We start from the raw sequence: 24,138 nt of genomic DNA on the forward strand, positions 1-24,138 counted from the left end.
AAGTGGTGATCCAATAACAGTGAGATTTTATTATTATTAAATGAACATGTCAGGCCTTGAGCACTTCAACCTGCTGAAAATATGTGCAAGACATGGAGCCAGTGTCTGAATGTCTCTGACGAGAGTCTGGTTATGTTCTTCTGTGTGCAAATGGTCACATAGTGATGACTCATTGAGCAAATAAAAGAAAACCAGTGTTGCCAGATTGGGGGGACGATTTCCAGCCCAAAAGCTCATAACCCGCCCACTCTAATAAAAAAAATGCCCAAAACTGTCAAAATAATGGTATTGCCATGTCAATCAATGTTGATATGGAGCATTTTTAACTCCTTAAAACAAAATAATATAGATAAAAATTGATACATTTCCCAGGAAAACGGATCAAATCAGGGCAAATACATTAAAGAGAATTACCAAATATGACTAAAATGTCAAGAAATTAACCAATACCCTCAGAAAAACAAATGCACAATTTCAATGTCAAAAGTCAGAATAAGTCAATTTAAATGCAAAGTGCCCAGTATAAGTGATTGGAATAAGCAGCATAATTAGCAGGTATTTCACACTAGTTCATGCACACACAATGACAGTCAAAACGGTCATTCATTGATACATAGGCTACTGTACGATAATCCGACAACAAAAAATTAACAACAATATTGTGCTTACCTTCGTGTTGCACTTTAAAGGCGAATTATAATGCCCCTTTTACAAGATGGTGTCCCCAGAATGTGTCTGTGAAGTTTCAGCTCAAAATACCCCACAGATCCTTTATTATAGCTTGTCAAATTTGCCCCTATTTGGGTATGAGCGAAAACACACCGTTTTTGTGTTGTCCCTTTAAATGCAAATGAGCTGCTGCTACTGGCCCCGTTTCCAGAAGAGGGTGGAGCTTTAAAAGCGGGAGAATCTTACGCAGCCAAAATGACAAATGTCAGTAACGGTGTTCAAACCAGAGCTGGACACTGAAGGAGAGGCTCAAGAAGAAGTTACAACTTATAGAATGCAACTGGATGTTTCTGAATGGTCAGTGGATAAATTTATGTAGTTGCTGTGGAGTTGATTCAACTCATCGACTAGCATGTGCCGTCATGTTAATCTTGTGCAAATCCAGCGTTGAATTGACCCTCATTTGTGAAGCAGTTCGGCGTAAAATGACAGCATGGCAACAACACTCTACTACTACAACTCTTCCTCTTCTCTGAAGCAGCCCAACATGTCCTCACCCCCTTTTTTGCGTGTTCTTGGGGGCAGGGTTTATGTAAATTTTATGGTTTGTGATGTCACCAACACAGGAAGAAGCTCATTGTAGCTTCAGCCAGCTGTTTGTTGTAGTCCTTAATAAGTGATTTCTGTAAATATCTCCCTTTGCATTGAACTTTGAGCATCGTAACTTTGCAGATGTTGTTTATGCTCAAACAGCAACATTACACACTAACTAAAGCTAAAAAAGTGAAATTATAATCAAGGACCCCTTTAACTTCAGACAGAACTACAGCATGTCTTTTGTAGGCTACATATTGTAGAACATAATACATAACTTTGCACAGTCAAAACTAATCAGCAGCTTTCAAGGATGTGTCTGGACAGTTTAAAAGATGTCCTAATGCAGGATAGGATCGTATAGTCCCATATTCAGTTTCAATTTTGATTAAATTATTCAACTGTACTCTGATTCAAGAGTTACAATGATATTAACTAAGAGCCTTCGCATCATCTCCCGCCACAGGTGTAATTCACGTTTTGAGAGTTAGTCACTCTTCCACTCTTTACCATGTAACTTATATTTAGGCCATTCTGGCATTGTGATCACTTGAATATACAGCTATACGTTCAAAATCTGATCCTTTATCGTGCTAAAAAACGTGTAACTCATGAATCATCACGTCTGTCCGCTGATCCCTCATGATTGGCTAAAAGTGAGGTGGCCGACGTCATCATCAGCACCACTCTGCAGTGGGTGTGTGTGTTTAGTAACGTCATGATGACTGATTGTATGCAGTACATGCACACCTGGGTTGTTTTTGATAACCAATTAGCCTATACGATTTAGATCTTTGAAAACCACTAAACTGACCCCAAACCAGCCCAAGTTTTGTCCACTCGCCCAAACCAATTTTTACCTGCACAATCAAATTCAAAACTGCACAATCTGGCAACACATATGTGTAGTGTGAGTGTGTGTGTACCTACATAACCGTATTTTGGGGTCCTGGAATTCCCTATGTTACGAATGACATAAATGACATTTAAAAATATTTTAAAATTGAAAACAGTTACTTAAAATTTTAATAATATTTCACAATATTACTGTTTTTACTGTATTTTTAATCAATCAACTGCAGCCCTGGTGAGCATGAGAGAGTTCTTCTTAAAGGAAGAAAATCCTGTGTGTATAGATAGATGGATGGATGGATAGATAGATAGATAGATAGATAGATAGATAGATAGATAGATCAGTAATGAAATTGATTGGGTAAAATATATCATCTACTGTGCCACAGGCAGCTGCTGATACTAAAAAGCAGTTCACAGTACACATGCTGTGCCCAGTGGCTGTAGCCTTCAAGCACACAGCAAGTTAACCGTTTTTCATGATCTTGTATTTATGGCATGCTTGCTAACAGCATTTATTATTTCATCCAAAGAGTTTACTTCAACGCCATGAGCCAAATATGCATCAGACATCTCTCCTGAGACGCTGATGCGAAGGAAGGTTGAACGGCACTATACACAGACACATACACAAACATACATAAAGACACAGCGTCCATGTACCCTCAGCTTCACCCCAGGCATTCTAGAGGGAGCCAGGCTCAGAAGGGGGTTGCCATGGAGACCCGTTTACTGCTCTCTGTTCCCCCAGTGCACCGTGGCCAGATGATTGCCCCCCTCATCTCAAGGGATCACAACATACACACACACACACACCAGCAGACTCACATGCTCACACATACACACACATGCATCACAAATACTTTCATGTGCACACAGTCACATCAAAAAACACACATACACTGTGTATTGCCACACAAGCCAACAAAGCCACAATACTTGTCCTGTTTATTCAGTCTTTTTGCACAAATTTAAAAGGAACGGGGTGATCCATTTAGAGTTATTTATGAGTGTAGACATGCATACTAGCTCAGATTTACCTCAGAATAGTTTTTTTTTTAACTTCTTGTTGGATGTTTGCTACTGTATGTTATTAATAGGCACAGTTGATTCAGGTCAGATTCAATCCTGTCTCCCATATAGGTAACAGTTCTTAATGTGTGCTCATTGTCATCATAATGTAATAATCAATTATGATCACTAAAATAAGAATTAATAATAATGTGTTACAGAGACACTCTCAGATTACACACGCACACACAGCATACTTACATTATATTATCTTCTGTATTTTTATATCTTTATATTAAATGTCTTTAACTACTAACATTTTAAAGGGTTAGTTCTGTCATTAATTACTCACCCACATGTTGTTCCACACCCGTAAGACCTTCGTTCTTCAAATTAAGATATTTTTGATGAAATCTGAGAGTTTTTTTTTTTTTTTTTTCTCCCATTGAAAGCAATGGAAATACCACATATGGTAATTCCGGAGAAGTAGTAAAGACATTGTTAAAATAGTCAACGTCACTACAAGTGGTTCAACCTTAATGTTGTGAAGCGACAAGAATACTTTTTGTGAGCAAAAACAAAACAAAAATAACAACTTAATTCAACAATTTCCTCTCTACCCTGTCAGTCTTTTATGCAGTTTATGTTGAAGACACATCGCAGAGATTCCGTGTTCTATGTCAGAATGCCGACTCTCTATTGGCCGGCTCCTGCGTCAGCATCACACGGTGCCAATACTGAGCCGGCGTTCGGACGTAAATAATAATAATAATGTTTTATTTATATAGCGCCTTTCAAGAACCCAAGGGCGCTTTACATGAAGTCGATAGATAACATGAATACATATACAAGTATATAGTCAGTATACAAATCATGATCGACCAGATGGAACAGACAAAGAAAGTTAATCTACATGAAAACTTACAAAAACAAGCATAGAGCTGGAAAATTGAGACAAACAATCAATTAACAAAACAGAATGTGAATAAGTGAGTTTTGAGAGCAAACACAGAAGCGCTGCACTGCATCAACTGCGTAGTAGACTGACAGGGTAGAGAAAAAATTGTTGAATAAAGTTGTTATTTTTGTTTTGTTTTTGTGCACAAAAAGTATTCTGGTCACTTCGTAACATTAAGGTTTGACCACTGTAGTGACGTTGACTATTTTAACAATCTTTTTAACTACTTCTCTGGACCTTGAATGTGGTAATTTCGTTGCTTTCTATGGAAGATAAAAAACTTCTCTGATTTCATCAAAAATATCTTAATTTGTGTTCCGAAGATGAACGAAGATCTTACAGGTGTGGAACGACATTAGGGTGAGTAATTAATGACAAAAATTTCATTTTTGGGTGAACTAACCCTTTAATTAATCATTGGATACAGTATAAGTGTGTACAGTACATGTTATTTTTACTTCCATGTAATCACAGCTGTAATTAATTTCTGCAATTACATCTATAATTTTACTGTTGACCCTTCACTTACACCTTCTCTTAAACCTAATCATACCACCAAACCTGTCCCTAACTTTACCTGTGTTTTACATCAATAGCAGTAAAAGTGTTTTGCAATACAACATGAATACAATAAGTACATTGTACCTAAGTTATTTTTTTTTATTTGAATTTGAAGCGAAGCGATGGGTTTTTGTAAGAAATATATCCATATTTAAAACTTTATTAAGTATAATAACTAGACGCCAGACGACCATATGCATTCTGTGCAAATCGCCTTGCGCCAAAAGAGTAACCCCTGACCCGATGTATGACGCAGGATGTAGGAGTATCGTATAATTAGACGCCTCTCGCGGTTCAAACTAATAGGGCTGGGCAACAAACTCAAGCTCTTCTTCTCTTGTTTCGAAATTTCTCTTTAAAATTTCTCGGTTTAGACTTCTAATTCATGACCGTTTTTTTTTTTCTGTTTGTTTTTTGCTCTATCTTCTGAGCTTCTGTGTTCATCATTGTGCCGTGCTCGGGTCAGAGGTCCTTCTTCGGCTTCAAATCGATGCGTACGGCTGTCTGCCGGAAGCTAGTCGTTATACTTAATCAAATTTTTAAATATGGATATTTTTCTTACAAAAATCCATCGCTTCACTTCAGAAGGCCTTTATTAACCCTCTGGAGCTGTATGGATTATTTTTATGATGGATGGATGCATTTTTTTGGGCTTCAAATCAGGCCCCCCCATTCACTACCTTTATAAAGTTTGGTAGAGCCAGGATATTTTTAAATATATCTCCGAGTGTGTTTGTCTGAAAGAAGATAATCATATACACCTAGGATGGCTTGAGGTTGAGTAAATCATGGGATAATTTTCATTTTTTGGGTGAACTATCCCTTTAAGTTTGCAGTCAGTAAGATTCAGGAAGTATGCAATACATATATCAAAGTGATAGTAAAGACATTTACATGGTTCCAAAAAATGTCTATTTCAAATAAATTATGTTCTATTATTCAAAGAATCCCGGGAAAAACAGTGTAAAACCACTGATATAAACTCTCTCTCTCTCTCTCTGTTTAGTTGGGGTACTCAAGGAGACTTCACCACCACTCACCCACTTCCAGCAGTAAAGGTGAAACTCTTCACGGAGAGTACAGGAGTGCTGGCACTGGAGGACAAAGAGCTAGGACGGGTCAGACACACACACACATACACACATGCTGAACAGTTCATACTCACACAGCTCTTTAAGCAGTCAGCACTGATATGAGCTCAGTTCTGCCATCAGGAGGTGATCGGCACTAAAATGATTTTGCTAAGCTCTCCAAAATGAGGAGCCCCCCGCGTGCCTGTAGCTGTTCTAATGGATTTGATCCAGTGCTGAGTCAATGAGGCATAGAGTTTCTCTTTTCCTCTCTCTCTCTATCACTCATTCTCTCTAAACAATAAGCCTGTACTGATATAAAAACAGAAAGATAAGGTGCTGATGTCGGCTCTTATGCAAATGATAGATGACTTCAAAGTGAAGTGAGAGATAGAGAAAATAATAGGATCCGATGTGCGATGAATCAGAGCACTGGTGGGAATGGATACTACTGGAAAGCTGCAGTGTCCCACTTTTTTTATGTGAGTTAGTAGAATATCTAAAGTTGACCATCGAAATAAAGTGTAACCGCAAAGAATTTCAAATGATATTATCGGCATAACCTAGAGTGAAAGGTTCGGTTTGCATGAATTTCATGTCTTAGTATTTGGTATGTCCCCTTTTGCTTTAATGACAGTTTAGAAATAGTGCAGTGATTGTTGTTTTCTGTCATAATGTGATTTCAGGTTGTGTTACATCCAACACCCAACAGTCCCAAACAGTGTGAGCTCCATAAAATGACTGTTGCCAAAGGTTGTCCAGACGACCTGAAGATCAAATTGGCTGTCCGTATGGACAAACCACAGAACATGAAGCACTGTGGGTAAGTGGCATCTGCATATTAATTTCTGATTTTGTTTGAGTGTACTGTTGAGATTTGCTGAAGGAACTTTACAATGACACATAAACTGAATAGATTTCAGGACAACCCATTCCACTAACACCTCCTTCTGTCATGACAGGCAACAAAGTCATTCAATCTTGCTGCATCCCAGTTCACATAGGCCTACTTTCCATCCTAAATTGCATTTGAAATTAGAATTAGTGTGTCCCACAATCATGGTAAATAAGTATTCAAAAGATACTCAGATGGTCTACTATTTCCGGTTAGAGTCCAAAGTGCAGATTTATGCACACTCTATCGGCTAATATTGCCCAAAACCCACTGCGCTGTGGATGAGGATTCGATTAGAACTGCAAACACAAATAAAAAGTGTTAAAAAAAAAAAAAAACTACAAACATGGCGGTTGTATGAGACTGATGGTTAAAGGGTTTGAGTGATTAATAATCAGAAAACTTGATGAAAAAAATATTTATTCAATGTTATACACATTATATTTAATGTGTAACAACACTGTAAACTTTAATAAAGATACATTTGGTCATTAACTTATACTTGCATCATTATGCAAACACATAAGGAGAGTTCTCCGCATGAAAGACCTACGACTGGCAGGTCAACAAGCTAATTCATTTCTCTCTCTGAAATGAGATTGAATGTGAGGATTTTAACTGTGACAAGATGATTGACAGGGCAGTTTAAATGGTGACAGGATGCACATAACAAAGTGATAGAGTGGTCTGTTAAAGACACAGTTAATATGAAGTAGTATGTCCCAAAGCTTTCCTACTTTCTGTTACACACTTAAAATTCTGTACTTTTTTCACAAAAACAGTACATGCTTTTAGGGCATAAAAGCTGTTTGTCTGGTCCAATGAGTGCGTGACCTCACCTCTATTCTGATCTTATGGCTCCATCTAGTGGACAAAGTAACACATTATTATTTGTATTATTACTAACTCCAGAAGGATGTGATGAGCCTTGGGATCTGTCCAGTATATCCTGTACAATATTAATATTTATTTTATTTTACAATATTAATATTTTAAGATTAAAATTATATATATACATACATACACACAGCACTTGATAAATATAAACGCTATATATATATTGCTTAAAAACAAACAAAAACAATTGGGTAAGAAACATTTAATTCAATATATTCTTTTCTCATATATAGTCTAATGGAATTTGCTTGCATTTAAAAAGATTTTTTTCAGTGATTTAGTTATGTAATATATATATATATATATATATATATATATATATATATATATATATATGTAATATTATAAAATTATGCTTTATATTTATTATTTATTTATATATAATTACATTTATCATCAGTTATTGTGGATGTCAACATAAGCTGAAAAATTGGATGCTATATCCAGATACAAGAATAGAACAGTTCAGATGTTCTTACTAAGACTATCTTGTTATCTTTAAGAGGAGTGATTTTGGCTCAGTGGCTGTTTTCTTGCCCATATGTGTTCTGTATGGTTCTCTGTGCACCAGGTAGCTTGAAGCACTTGTTGCTCCACAGACACTGTGGTCTCTCTGCCAAACTATACCTACAGTATGTCTCCCAGAAACCATACGCATCGCAGCTGTTCTGCATCACTGTATCGGTTTATTCACACCTCTATTTATTCTTTATGAGACATTATTAAGACATATGGAAAAGTGATAGAAGAGAGGAAAATAGATAGAAAAACATACACAAAGAAATGAAAAATATATTCAACAGAAAAATATTATCTCAACAGAAATCACAAGTTAAAACAACCATGATTCTTTGTTTTTCCAGTTTACCCAGATCAGATCAGTGTAATATACAGTTTTGGCCATTAGGGGGCACTAACCCTACATCCATCTAAAAATCCATGTCTGTTTCTGTGCTTGTCTTAAAACTCACTCTACTGCTAGCTGAAGGAAGCTAATATGTCATCCTCTAAAAATGTGCATTATGTAGAAGGTGTTCTTTTAGATTTTTAAATTTTAATATTTGCCTTCACTCACATAAAGTCATTGATATATATAGCAAATCTCAACTACCTGAATTTTTCTTTCATAAAGTGCAGCATTATTATTGTCCAGCTCTTTATATAAAGTTGAAGATATATATAAATATGTCCAACTTTATCTGCATATATACTGTATGCTCATGTAGGGCAATACATAGTATATAGCATATCTCAACTGCTTGATTGCTTGTATTGTCACAAAAACTATATTATCTAACCTTCTAAATGCGACTATAAGGCATGCAGATATTAAGATATTAAAAACATGAACAGCATGATTTTCTGTAAAGCTGCTTTGAAACTATTTCAATTGTCAAAAGCACTATTATATATATATATATATATATATATATATATATATAATATATATACACTCAACCTCAAGGAAATAATGTCAAATATTTAATGAGGGGACTGTATAGCTCATCCTTGATTATTTAACACACAAAGAAGCTATATATATCTCATCCTCAAATATGAGATATATAGATATATCAGACATCTCTTTTGTCTGTTTATAGCATATGAATGTCTTCTCAATGCATCTTTTATTTTTGAGTTTTTTGTGAACATATGTTTGTATTTTTAAACTTTTAAAAAAAATATATAATAATGTAAAAACATCCCTTTTGTAATTTACTAAATTTAAATTATTCTGTGAAGGAAAATCAGAGAGAAAGGCAACAGTAGCCCATTATCACCCAAATTAAGAACAACACATCCAACATGCTATTTCTTGACACTATGATGCAACACCTGCTCTGTGTCTCTTCACAGATACCTTTGGGCTATTGGGAAAAACCTGTGGAAAAGATGGAAAAAGAGATTCTTTGTCTTGGTGCAGGTATGTGCTTTTTCACCAATTGTGTCACTTCTAATGGAGACTCTTTCCTCCCCTTCTGATTCAGATTTTTTTTTTTTTTTTTTTTATCAAGTGCTGTGCATTTCCATTTCCGTTGTATGTGTCAGTGAAGTAGACTAGATTCTCAGCTCTTTCTGATAGAGCACTGCGTCAGGTACTTCGATGGAGCCTTTTTTATTTCTGTCCCCCATTGTTTGCAGTTCAGTCAGCTCCTCTGTAGTGGGTTGTAACATGTCTGAGAGCTAAAAGTTGACAGGCGGCTTGACAGAGTAAAGGACCAGCACTCGCAGCTAAAAGAGCCCACATCACACACCCACCAGTCGCTCGCAGCTACGGCTACAGCAAGTGACAAACAACAGTCAATACACTGACATTATTTATTTACCTTAGTGTTTGCGTGCATGTGTGTCTGTGTGCTTGTGTGCATGCAAGCGAAAAACATAACACGATGCCCTGTTTGTGTTTTCGAATGTCAGGGTGGGTAAGAAAATATGCCAGAATGCGCTTTTTGTGTCTGTGTTTTGTTTCCTTTTTTTTGGTTTGTTTGTTTGTTTGTTTGTTTTCACACTTTTTTATTTGTTTGTTTCCTTTCTGCTTTTTTGGTTGTTTTTTTTTTCTGTTGTTCTTGTGTTAAATCCTGTGCAAGTATTCACACAAACGTCAACACATCCATCTGTCTACTCCTCGTCTTGTAAATGTGAATGTCAACATAAACACACACGTAACTCCAGAATATGTGCTATCTTGCATGTTTTATTTAGATTTTAGAGATAAATAAAATGTTTATGCCACATACACAATACAGATTCGGTATATTTTTGAAATTCTTCCACTTTTGAAATTTTTTTTCACCTGAAAAACACAAAGTGTACTTAAAACTCTTATAAACCAATTAACATCCAATATAAACCAAGACCTAGATATTTTCCAAAGCAATTTGCTACACTGTAAAATATATTTTGTCAACATAAAAAGGTGCATCATGTAGTAAGCATACCCCCCCCCCCCCCAAAAAAAATTAATTAATTAATTAATTAATTAATTAATTAAAAAAGATTATTTAACCTGAATAAATCAAACTAATTACATTAGGTTTTACCAGCAGTCATTTCTAAGGGTTAGATCATGGTCATTAAATTTCTTATTATTATCAATAATTAAAAAAAAAAAAAAAAAAAAAATTCTCAGTATTCTTTGACAAATAGAAAGTTTAGAGAACAGCATTTTTATTTGAAATAGTATCTTTTGTAACAAAATAAAAGTTTTGTTCAAGCTTTTGTTCAATTTAATGTATCCTTGCTGAATAAAATTATTAATTTCTTTAAAACATTAAATGTATATATACACAGTATATACAGTGTGTATGTATATATATAAATATATATATATATATATATATATATATATATATATATATTTATATATATATAATTGAATAAAATGGCTTCGTTAAGCAAAAATCAGTATTTAGTGTGACCTCCTGGACTTTTTGCAATTTCTCAAAGAAGAATATCTGAGAATAACTTGTCATCAGATTTTGAAAGTTTTCTTGGCCTTCCAGTCCTTTTTCTATTCTATTTAGGTTTAAGAGAGTCAGGTTCCTGCTATTGCTCAAGTGTAAGGGGAGGTAACCAAATACTTGCCACTTTAGCCTATAGAAGTCATTTTCCCCCTGATTTTTTCTGCTTTTTAATTCTGCATACCAGTTTCCTGTGTTTTCTGGTTATATTCTTATAAAGAGACTGAGAAATAATTATATATGGTCATTATACCATTGCTAAAACAACTAATCTAATGGTGGCCTAAGACTTTTGCACAGTACTATATGTATATTAACCCAAAAAAAAAAAAAAGAAAAAAAATGTTATGCCTCAAGTCCTATCTATGTTAAGTGACCAGCGTTTGATTGACAGATTCTATCTAAATGGCCCTGCATTTAATGTGGGGTTTGTGTTACAGGGTGGGTGTGAGTTCACTGTTACATTATTCATAAATAATTACCACACCATGTAGACCATTTAGGGCTTCTGTTTGACACAGGCTGGCTTTGAAACAAGGTGTCACAAAAAGGTGGTGACAGAGTTCCCCGTGGCTCCGCCGTGCCCTCAGTGTTGCTTAACTCCATATAAATAAAGAAATGCTTTATCAACCACCTCCTTTCCTTCGCAGAGCATTTATAGTCATATAAATCTTTTATATCCACCAAATTGTCTTTCTTTGTGCCTTTCTGAGTGCTCATGTTGCCCTCTCAGTAAGTTGACAGCATAAGGCCAGCATTATGATTCAAACTGAAGTCTAATTATTTTACGGTTGGTAGGCGATGTGACAAAACAGCGGGCAGACGCTCTGTGCTCTCTTCCTCTTTCCCCTCATCTCGTCTCTGATTCTCTGGCTCAGGCATGCAGCTTTACGCATCTGAATATGGTAATGTGTTCGAGTGACCCGGAGGGGCTCGGGTTGTGTGTGTGGCGGGGGAATCCGGCTTTATATTTCCACTGTTGCATCTAGCGATCGATTCGCACTAGCGTTTTTCTCCTGCTCTCTACATCCACAATGCAGTTTGCAGAGCATCGACAATAACAAGGTTATTTAAAAGAGCAAAAGCATGCAGGGGTAATCAGAAAGCAAAGTCATTTAAAATCCTTTAACTGTCGGTTTGACAGCGGGTCAATGGCCCCACCAGCGACCGCTCCGGCTTCTGACAGGCCCGAACTTCAGTGGATTGATGGGAGATTGTGTGTGTGTATATGTGCGAGCGGGCGTGTGCCCCAGTGGCGTCCCGAAGGCACCTGGGTGCCACCAAGCCAGATTAGGGCCCCGAAGCCAGCCCAAGTGCCCGTCACACACATGACATTGAATTTATCATGTCACTCAGAGTCGGAGTGAGAGAGGGCTGCCACTTTCAGCAGAGGTGATGGAGGCGCTGGATTGGTGTAATGCTGTGGATGGGGCCGGAGAACGTCTTGACAGAAGCGCGTCTGTGTGTGTAGAACGTGTGAGAGCGTGTGTATGACTGGCACCTAACTGCACGATTCACATCCAGAGTGACAGTGTGTCATCCCACACTCTTCTGTCAGTCCTGTTTGATTGGCAGGACAAAACCTAAGTCCAACTCCACCCCGTCAGTGACCAAGACAGCCTCCCTCTGAGATGCCACCCTCCGTTTGAACCCTATCACTAGCCTGCAGTAGATGTTTCCGTCACACTTTATAACTACTATGTACTTGCATTAAAAAAACAAAACAAATCTTAAGTATAATGTACTTATTGTGTTCACTTATTGCTGCTATTGATGTGGGATTTGAGTAAGGTTAGGAACAGGTTTAGTGGTATGGTTTGGTTTAAGGGTGGGTTTAGGTGTCCCACTTTATATTAAGTGTCTTTAACTATCAAGTTATTATTAAGTTATTCATTTGATACAATGCATTTATTGTGCACATACATGTTTTTACATTGTACTTTTATTTAAAAAAAAAAAAAAAAAATGTCTGCATGTGTTTACAGGTTTAATTAATTTCTGTAATTACATCTATAATTACTTTGTTTACCCTTCACTTACACCTTAACCCACCCTTAAACCTAACCATACCACCAAACCTGTCACTAACTTACCCGTAAAGTGTTTTTCAATACAACATAAACACAATAAATACATTGTACCTAAGCCTAATATAAAGTGTGACTGGTGTAAGTGAAGTGTAATTATTAGGGGTGCCCCTATTTTTTTTTTTTTTTTGTAATTTAGTGTTTTTTTTTTATTTTTGAGAAAGCATACAGAACATTTTGCAATAGTAGAAAGAAAACTTATTAGACCACTATTACCCCTATATCCTCCCCCCTTCCCTCACCCAACCCGTTGTACTCAGGACTTGGACTGATAAATATAATACAAGACAGAAACAAGATAGACTGACATATATACATATATATAAATAAAATGGAATTTAAAAATAAATTAATAAATAAATAAATAATAATAATAATAAAACAAATAATAATAAATGAATAAAAAATATATAAAATAGTAACAATAATTATAACAGCAGAAGCAGTAGCTGCAGATTAAGTATCTAAAATTTTTTTGACTGTAGATATCCAATTCTTCCAACTAGACAAAGATACAGGTTTAGCGTGATTAGTCCATGCAGATGACAGTTCCAGATATAGTATCTCCAGTAAAGAATGTAGCCAATGCTTAGAAGAAAGGTCATGAAGTGGCTTCCAACGTTGATCAAGTAGCTTCTTTGCAGCAGTCATGGCAGCTAGCCAAAATTTCTATACCTTTTCACTTAGAGGAAATTGAGAGTTGTCATTCAACAAAAAAATAACAGGATCTTTGGGAAAATGAATCCTAGAAGCCTTGTACAACACGTCAAGCACCATATCCCAGAATTTTTGCATGTCAGGACAGTCCCAAAGCATATGCATCAAAGTGTCCTCGCAACCAGGTCCACAAAAATTACAATACGGGTGGGGTGATAGACCCATATGTTGTATACGCGTAGTTAAATATGCCCTGTGAATAACTTTAAAATGAATGAATTGGTGGTTAGGGTTTGTGGACGCATGGAATGTATTATCCCACACTATATCCCATTCGATGATTCTATTAGAAGTGTTCAGATCCAATAACCAAGCTCTGGCTTTAGGGACCTTGTCTGTATTAAGATTTAAAAAGCAAAAATAAAAATATGAAACAGTTCCTGTGCTTGGTGTATTGCAAATCCAGTTCACCACTGGGTGAGTTTGAAGGTTTGTACCCCAAGGTACCTTATGGGCCTTTAACACGGCACGTAATTTAAAATGTGAAATGTTAAATCTTTCAATTAAGTCTCGAAAATCCAGGATTGAATCCTCTCCTTTTATGTCATTTAACGTTAGAATACCTTTTATAGCCCAGGATGGCTGCTCAAAAGGTTGTCCACCAGAAAGTAAATTCAAATTGTGCCAAATAGGAGTATGAGTGTGCCATAAAGTTTTAGATGAAAAACAGGCTTCTATCTTTTTAAATATTTGGGGAGAGTAGGAAAGTATAGGACCATAATATAATGAGCACTTCCTGAGTGAAAAGCCAGAAAATAAAAAAATCTTGCAAACGAATTGGTGAAATGCGCTCTTTTTCTATTTGTTTCCATGATGACTGTGAACCAGGATCAAACCATTTAGAGATCTTGAGATATTAAAATGTGACGAGATTTTTTTGTTGAGGTGAAAAGCTGTCTCAACAGAGCGTGAGGGTGAAATTAGCATACCGCTACTGCCTCCACTGTTGTTTTGCCTTTTTTATAGAAATAAAAAAACATTTAATTCAGTTGGATAACTGTCACTTCAATTGTAAACTATTGTAAACTTCTGCTCTGCTCATCCAGCACAAGCTGCAAAGTTGCACACAGTGCAGCAGGAATCACAGTTCACTGATCAACGAGATGACTGACAAGACCATGGCAGAGGATTCGTTGCGCAACAGAGCCTAAGCGTCTGATAAATAAATAAATCTTGTAGAATGCGTGCTCAGCACTGCTGCTCCCTATACACAGAGTATGTGTGATTGCAAAGTTAAAGTAAAACGCGAGCTCCCTGATGCGCGCAAATTAGGCTACATACAATAGCCTGTCTCCTGTGTAGTTGTAACCACCTCTTAGCTCTGGTCTCTGTTTTGGTCTTTGTTTGCCTGTTGAAAATTAAGAGAGTACTTTGATTATGGTTGCAATTGTTTGTACTTATAATAAGACTAAGAAAATTTTTTTCTTAAAAATACTGTGCAAAAATTTCGTCTCGTCTCGATCTCGTGAACCCAGTCTTGTGTCTCGTCTCGTGAGCTAAGTGTCTCATCGCACCCCTAGTAATTATAAATGTAATTACAGAAATTAATGGTTATGGTTCATTTAAATGTACATAGTAGTAATAAACAATATAAAGTTGTACCGACGATTCTGTTTCAGTTCATAATATTGTCATTTATAATCCAAAATAATTGAAATGATGGTAACACTTTATTTTACAGTCCTGTTTCTCATGAACTATGTACTTGTTGTAGTAAAGACACTAAGTGGGTATTAACTAAGTACTAACCCTGAACCTACCCCTAAACCTTAACTTAACCCTTGTAGTTACCTTAACTTAACCCAAGTAGTTACATTACTTAGTACTTTTGTGGTAAGTACATTGAAAGTGCACATACTGTAAAATAAAGTGCAATCGAAATGATTTATGTTTAATATGCCAAAATTCTTCCCAGGTGAGCCAGTACACCTTTGCCATGTGTAGCTACAGGGAGAAGAAAGCAGAACCTGTTGAACTTCTCCAACTGGACGGATACACTGTGGATTACACCGACCCTCAGCCAGGTCACCACAGCCAATCAGATTGTCACAATCACAGTGAAAAGAAAATCTGGAATATAGACCTTATTCACAGCAGCGGCATCTTTGATTTTTAACAGGAATGAAAGCGAGGCTTTGAGGCGTACATATATATATCTTCAGTGGGTTGTACTGTTATTTAATGTGTTTTTGGGTTGTTCTGCTGAAAAAAACACTGCAAAAATATCTGTCCAAGAAATGTCGGTAGACAAAAAACTCAAGACAACATGAGCTGTGGAAATGTATAACAGATAAAGGAGCTTTATACAGCTTTTTATAGCAGATGTCACTGAAAACATGGTAAGTCTGTGGCTCACAGCCTCGTCTTTACATCTTTCCTACTGCTGCTCTGAATAAGGTCTATAGTCCTTACCTGTTCTATCCACCATATTTTTAAAGTAAGAGCAGGAGCGGCCATTTGTAACTTGAATGTGAAAAGTTTCCGGTTATTTTAGCTGTGCAAAAACAGTCCGTTATGCTGCTTGATATTGTAAACTGGTATTTATCATATTATTTTAATTTCTTATAATCAAAAACACACTTGTTTGTAGCGCAACTAGTTTTACTGTTTACTGCACTTTGTTATTCTTCTAGTTATTTCCCTATAGCAGCTAATGAATCAGAAGTCTTTTACATTCACTGAAAATACTAAAGCTTATTTCTGCATTGCAAAATAAGGTGGATAGAAGTACCTGTTAGACCAGCAGGTGGCATGCGTTTCTAAGATCTATACACATTTATTCCCAAGGAAAAGATGACTCATTTTATTAGTGTTAAACAAACACAGGTAATTAATTAGTTAAGATCAATTAGTTAAGATCCTTCTGTATCGTTGCACAAAACATTACACAACGATAAAACATTACGTTTAGGCATAATCAAGCACTGTGTCCTAAATACTGTCACACAAAATGACATAAATTCTAACAATTATATCAATATTGAACAATATCTGTTAATTTAAACCAATTACACTGTGAGTCATGTTTTGTGAGGTGCGATTCAGGTGGCCATATCTATAGAAAATGATAAATCAAGTAAAATATTGTTTAATATGATTAATATTAGGTTACACCAACAAAAAGAAAAATTACAATTTACAATCAGATTTTAATAAGATTTTTCAATAAGATTTTAAACATTAACATTAATACAGCATTTATTAAACTTGTTTAATAATAAGAATAATAATTAATATTATTATAATCTTGACGAATATTTATTCATCTTGATTACAGCATTTAATAATAAAATTAGTTAATAAAATGTATTATTATTATTGATGATAACTTATAATTAATATAATACAATTATCTTAATGTTCATTAATCTTGATGAATAAATATATAATCTTGATTAATGTGTGTTTATAAATATGCTATTATTCACGGTTAGTTCATCTTAGTGCATAATGCATTAACAGTAATGCCACATATTTATGTGCATTGTATGTGTTGCTCCCAAGTTGGAAACCCAGGTTCAAATTTGGCCTGTTCTATGTAAACAGTAAACAGTAAATGTATTATTATATTTAGAATATAACTTTAGCCAAAATGAATAAATGCTGTAAAATTATTACTTCTGCAACAGTACTGCATAACTTGAAATGTCCACTGTAGTCACTGTTTGCACAGTGATTCATTTCATTCCATTTAAAGTATAAAATGATGAACACTATGTTGAATCCAGGTCTGGATGGTGGTCGGACGTTCTTCAATGCTGTGAAGGAGGGAGACACTGTGATCTTTGCCAGCGATGATGAGCAAGATCGAATCCTGTGGGTTCAGGCGATGTATCGTGCCACTGGCCAGTCCCACAAACCCATCCCCCCGACCCAGGTGCAGAAACTCAACGCCAAAGGAGGGACAGCACCACAGCTTGATGCTCCCATCTCTCAGTTCTGTAAGTATGAATATGCAGACTCTATGGATCCACACGTGCTGACTGCAGTCACACAGGGCCAGAGCTGCATGTATAATGACACTCTTTATAGCAGTCACACTGTTGCATGAAATCTTTCTATAGTATCGGTTAAATAAGTTCCCGTTCTAAACAGTGCACTACTGATGTTTTTACACACTGTTTCACTCTACTGCTCATTAATGTCCTTTGAGTGTAAACTCAACAGTGTACACCTCCTGAGCAGAGTAACTACTTACTGTATTGGTGTTGTAAAAAGGGAGAAAAATCTCAATTTTCATCTGCACCGCTTGATTCTGTCAGAAATCGTTTGTATTGCATCCCACATACATTTCGCCATTACATACTCTTTGCTTTGGTTCATTTTAATCAACCATCTTTATTTTTTATTGCTCTTTTTATTTATTTATTTATTTTATTTACTCTTTCTTTTTCACTTTTCTTTCACTGCAGTTTGCTTTCCTTTTTGCATTTTTTCGTTTTCAATACTGTTTTTTCTTTTAGTTTTCCTTTGTATATTGGCCCTCTTTCGCTTGTACTTTCTTTCTTTCTTTCTTTCTTTCTTTCTTTCACTCTTTTGCACTTTTTCTTTTGCATATTTTCCCTCTTTTGCTATTACATTTGATCTTTCTTTCTTTCTTTCTTTCTTTCTTTCTTTCTTTCTTTCACTCTTTCTTTTCTTTGCATGTTTACCCTCTTTCGCTTGTACATTTGGTCTTCCTTTCCTTCTTGCTTCCTTCCTTCCATCTTTCCTATTTATTTCAAAAAGATTTCATGCTTTTTCTCCCCTTTTCAGATAATTATTTTTGTGTGTGTGTATGAATAAGTGTATCAGAACCTCCTTCTCTCATGCTTTGCTTACTGTACCCTGTGCATAGGGAATATTCTCCCTCTTTCTCTCTCTCTGTCTCTCTCTCTGCTGTCGTCTGCTCCATGCGAGTCTATATGTCACTCTGGTTTGTTCCCTCTTACCCTGCTCTCTTGTAGCCGGACTGAAGGGTAAGTGCTTCCCTGTAGCAGGCACAGATCAGATAAGCCGCTCCGGATTATCTGACAAAAGCAATGTGCTATTCGCTATTCCTCTTCAAAAACTCACATTAGCCCTCCTTATCCTGTTTTCTTCTACCAAATCTCCCTCTATTTTACTTCCTTAGGTCTGAAATACAAACACACTTTTATTTAGAAGACTAGACTGCATGTGAAAATTTATTTCTGGATGTTTTGCTCTGATTAGCAGTTGCATATTTGCCTTCCCTCAACATGGAGTCAACGGCTTCTCAAATCAAAGCAGAGTTTCACAAATTAAAAATCATGTGCAAGATCAAATCCATCTGTTCCTTGTAAGTTTATTGTTGGATGAAATCCACAGCAGTTGCCTTTATTTAACAATAAAGATTTCCGAGAGATTTCCTGGAGAATTTGGTAAATGATATAATTACAGTGATTTCCTCTATTGTAGTTGTTGATTTATTGCGCTAAATGAATTCTGTGAAACCACTGGCGTGCTCTGCACCCTTCAGCAGCTGGTAATTACCATGTTAAGAGTGACATGCTATGAATAAAACAGTGCATCTTCACCCTGATTATTTCTGGAAGCTATCAGTGGAATGTTACCAAATAACTACTTGCTAGTTCACACCAGTTTCTCTCATCTGGAGAAAGTCATGCCACCAGTGTTTTCGTTTTTTTTCTCTTAACCTTACGACAGTGTCAAATTAAATTGTTGTGGTTGCAGTTTTAAATGTGGGGATTAGGATGCAATCGGAAACATTGGCTGTTTGTTCTCAACCGTTTTCTAAAAGATTTTGTGTTGTCCTTGAAGCAGTGGACTTGTGCAATTTATTCATTCTGGGATCTGAAGAATTTACTTTTATTGAAATGAGAGTTGGCAAATATGTAGCTGGGATATAGAATTGATCAGCAGATGATTTTTATAGAGTTTCGTTATTGGATGATAGTTAAACTGATGCAACTTTTGTCACAACTGCTACATATAGACAAGCCTTTTTACCACACACATATACTGACACATTTAACAAATAGTGGCCCTTTTCATGTCTTAGTAGTGTTTCTGTTTTGTTTGCCTATAGAACTACTAACAGTTTCAGACTAACAGTTTCTTTCCTCACCTGGAAAAATGCTAAAACTCATTCTCTTGTCTGCTGTTTGTTAAAGCCATATACCTGCAAAGGCAGATGTAGGGGGAGACTGAAGTGAGAGACACAACCTAAAATCAGTGATACTTTGAGATTACAGAGGTCTAATAGTAATAATAATAAAAATAATAATGATAACAAATTAATGCACCGGTACACTGGTTTTATTTTATTTTATTTATGATTTAGTATTGCTTGTTTCATCCTTCTGACCAAGTTTCAATTATTATTATTATTATTATTATTATTATTATAACCATGGCTTACACCCAGTGTAGAAAGCCTAACTGAACAACAACAACAACAACAACAACAACAACAATAATAATAATAATAATAATAATAATAATAATAATAATAATAATACATCAACTAGTACTGTATTGTTATTATTATTATTATTATTTGGTATTTTTTGTCACCATTTTTGACCAAGCTTCCATCATGTATTGCTATTATTATTATTATTATTATTTAATATTATATGTTTCATCATTTTGACCAAGTTTTCATTAATTATTATTATTATTATTATTATTATTTTAACATTGTCTTACACCCAGCATAGAAAGCCTCAAGGTGTATCATTTAACAACAACAACAACAACAACAACAATACAGGTTTGATTAATGTTAGATTGCAACATGTTCCAAACTCATCCCCCTCTCACTCCCCAATAATTTAATAGAAATAATAATAATAATAAAAAAAATAATAAAAAGGTATTGTTAATAATAATTTGTTTCATTTTTCAACTCATTCACTGCATCATTATTCTAAAACAAAGAAAACAGTGATTGATTTTGGATGTCAGCCAGAGTCCAGGCTTTTCTAATCCAGTGTGATAAGGACTGAAATAGCGTCTGGCTCTGAGAGAGGCTCACGTGTGGACTTGTCTGCAGGCCTGATGAGGGTGGCCATATTGTTGGAAATCAAGTTTAGGAGCAGATTAAATTAGAAACCTCTTAATAAAGTATGTCTCTGCTGTCACCCCTTTCTCCATCCCTGCTTTTCTTTTTCTCCCTCTGTCCATTCCTCACTCACAGAGAAGTGCCCGTCCTGTCAGTTGGCCCCTTCAGCTCTTGTCAGCCCAGGGCAGAATCTCTGACTCCCAATCCGTCCATTGTGTGTGCTTGTACAGGCACATGCACAGAACCAACAACAACAAAAAAACGAGCGCTAAATAGCCCCAAATGCTCTGCTCTTCGGACTCTCCAAGAGTGAGGATCTATAAATGAAAAGAATCCATCAATCAGTGTCATTTCTCGTGTGCCCCGCTCGGACAGAGCCGACTAATGTCATTGTGTGTTACTGTCCAGAGACCTTCCCCTCAATTCCAGTGTCAAAGAGATATGACAAGCTCATATTAAGACATAGGAGAAGGACACAATGTCACCTTTTTGACCTGTGGCTGATTTCAGAGGATCATTTGGCTTCAACTTATGTGTTTGGATATCTTATAATGCCGTGGACAGACAAAAACGCAACACAGATGGTAGGGCTGGATTTACCTCATATTGTGACAGAGGCAGCCAGAAACCTCATATGACCACAACTGCCACTTTTCAGGAAATGGGAAAAAACACTGTATTTTTGTAAATAATTAAACACTGTCAAAGTTGATACTGTGGCATTATATATATGATCATATACCTGCATACATCATTATAATATTAACATTTTACCAAAATCAAGCTCAAATGAAGTTACAAAGTTTTTGATGAGCGAATGTAGTCCCCACCCCATCATTAGAACAGCCACGTCTGAGGCAGTAGGTGCATCGCATTACGTTGGGTAATTATGTTTCTTGTAGCTGTAGCTATGTGGGCATTCAGTTTTTTTCTGTCATTTGAGATTCTGTCAATCTCATGTTATAAAAACAAAGTGCTATGCATAGGGTTTTTAAGACTGTATTGGCTATGATTCGACAGCAAATGCTAATCTAAGACACTCTTCTCTGCTCAAATACATAAAACATTAGCCTTTATATAGTGTTTCTTCTGTAAAAATCATGTACTTATTCAAACAACCAGTTCTTTATTTACCATTGCATTGCAAACAAGCAGAGAAGGTCCAAACTGCGTGTGACACTTCATCATAGAGTGACACTTCAGGCGGAGTTATGAGGTTTGACCGACAGTTTGAGGAACCAATGGAGTTACAAGGTTTAGTCACAGGCTCTTTTTAATTCTTCATTGGTTAAATATTTGCAAAACCCACAGACAGACGTAAAGGGTGACCATTAGTATTGATTTATATATATATATGGATTTTCAGTATGATCTCGGACTTTTGTGCTCCATTTTATGTATTTAAATATGAAATTTCACTATAATTACCTGTTAAGCATTATATTATATATTGTTAGAGGAATAGCCCACCAAAAAATTAAAATTGCCATCATTTAAACACCTTCATGTTGTTCCAAACCTGTATGCATTTCTTTTTTTTTTTTCAGCAGAACACAAAATAATATATTTTGAAGAATATTGATAATCTTTTTTTATATAGTCAAACCAAAAATTATTCAGACATTTTCGATATTTTTGATATATTTTTACTAGTGGGTGCAGGACACTATAGTTCATTTATGTAAGCGAGGATAGCAAAATAAAGTAAACTGTGACATATTATACCCAAAAATTCTTCATACAGTGGACTACCAGTAAAATTGATCAAAATTTGGAACCAAAAATTATTCAGACACTTTGACCTGACCATGTTTTGCTTAAGTGTTAATTAATTTTTTTTTTTCTGACACAGTTTAACTCTGAGTTCTTGTCATATTTTATTAAAAAAAATTTTTAAACTATAGTGAATAAACTGTAATAATGAATGAAATGGTCAAGGTGTCTGAATAAATTTTGGTTTGACTGTATATATCATTGGGAATCAAAACTGCTCGTTACCAAAATTCTTCAAAGTATATTCTTTCATGTTCCACATAAAAAAGAAATTTCATACAGGTATGGAATGACATGAGGTTGAGCAAACGATGACAGAATTTTAATAGATAACACTTTATTTTACAGTGCCCTTGTTACATGTAGTTACTATAGTAATAACTATAAGTTATACACAGTTACATGCAACTAACCCTAAACCAAACCATTAAACTTAACCCTAACCCTACAGTAAGTACATATAGTTAATTAATATTACTCAGCACTTAAATATATAATTACACTAACAATGATATCTTAAAGTGTAACCTTTTAATTTTTTAGTATCCATTTAAGGTTATTAATGAAAGATATTGTAAGGCCTACCAAAATGTTTCTATGTATAAACTAGATAATTTAAGCCAAACAATTATGTATATATGTATATTGTGCAAGGAAAAATACAACTTATCTTCTATTATACAGCTAAGCAATTTAAGTCTCGTTCCTGATTTAACATGTAAACCAGCGACGCTCTGGAGGAGGTGTCTGTTGAATGGCTCAATCATACAGTGTAGCTCTAAAGACTCTGGCAGAATCGGGGTATTAGAATAAGAATAGCCCCTGACCAGTGGCAGGATTAAGAAACGGCCCTACTTATTTGTGCAGGCCCAGATGTAATACCTAAGCTTACCGACTGCAGAGGAAAGCGAAAATGTGTTGTTGAATTTATTTAGTCTCTTTAATGGACAATAGATGGTGAGGGTAGGGGGGCTCCACGGCTAGCTCTCTCCCAGTCCAGGGTTTATAGGCACTGGGTTTCTTTAATTAGGGCTGCCTTGAGGGGGGGCAGAGGCCTGCGGACAGAGCAATGAATGGGGAGGGAGGGGAAAAGCGTGAACCTAGAGTTGTTGTTTGCTTAGGAGGGCCAGACAGGAACACTGGCTCAGACAGGTCCTGCAGGATTACCAAGCCAAATAAGAAAAAAATACATGGAGAAAATACAAACCAATAATATCACGATGTTGGTATGCAATTTTATTGTTTATAAGAAGTGAGATTTGGCAGATGAATTGATAATTTATTGATTAAAAAGGTTAATTAAGCCAACTCAATAACTTGCTCTTATAATGCATTCCATATGCATTCTCATAAAATGGAAGTATAGATATCTTATAGATGTGGAAAGATATGGATTTTACAAATATATTACATATAATCAGTGCTTGAAATCAACAAGCAGCAGTTCTGCCCTGTTGCTCTTACTAGTTACAAATAATTTTAGACCTGCAAGTCAAAAGTTTGGGTCAATATTACCTGATTGTCATGTTGATCCACCAATCTCTCCTTCTTTGTTTTACTTGATGT

At 35.7% G+C, this 24,138-nt stretch overlaps 1 protein-coding gene across 19 annotated transcripts in view; it reads left to right on the forward strand.

Moving 5' to 3' along the window:
- The window catches only part of cadpsa (Ca2+-dependent activator protein for secretion a), a 136,670-nt gene that overhangs the window by 57,743 nt on the left and 54,789 nt on the right, over nucleotides 1-24,138 (forward strand). For all 19 annotated transcript variants that reach the window (XM_051911566.1, XM_051911567.1, XM_051911572.1 and 16 more), the window contains 5 exons: nucleotides 5,652-5,763; nucleotides 6,402-6,538; nucleotides 9,365-9,431; nucleotides 15,688-15,796; nucleotides 17,501-17,713. In XM_051911566.1, coding sequence (XP_051767526.1) covers nucleotides 5,652-5,763; nucleotides 6,402-6,538; nucleotides 9,365-9,431; nucleotides 15,688-15,796; nucleotides 17,501-17,713 — 638 coding nt within the window. The remainder of the gene's footprint in view (nucleotides 1-5,651; nucleotides 5,764-6,401; nucleotides 6,539-9,364; nucleotides 9,432-15,687; nucleotides 15,797-17,500; nucleotides 17,714-24,138) is intronic.

The sequence above is a fragment of the Ctenopharyngodon idella genome, chromosome 11, assembly GCF_019924925.1.
Source record: "Ctenopharyngodon idella isolate HZGC_01 chromosome 11, HZGC01, whole genome shotgun sequence".
NCBI classification, from domain to species: domain Eukaryota; kingdom Metazoa; phylum Chordata; class Actinopteri; order Cypriniformes; family Xenocyprididae; genus Ctenopharyngodon; species Ctenopharyngodon idella.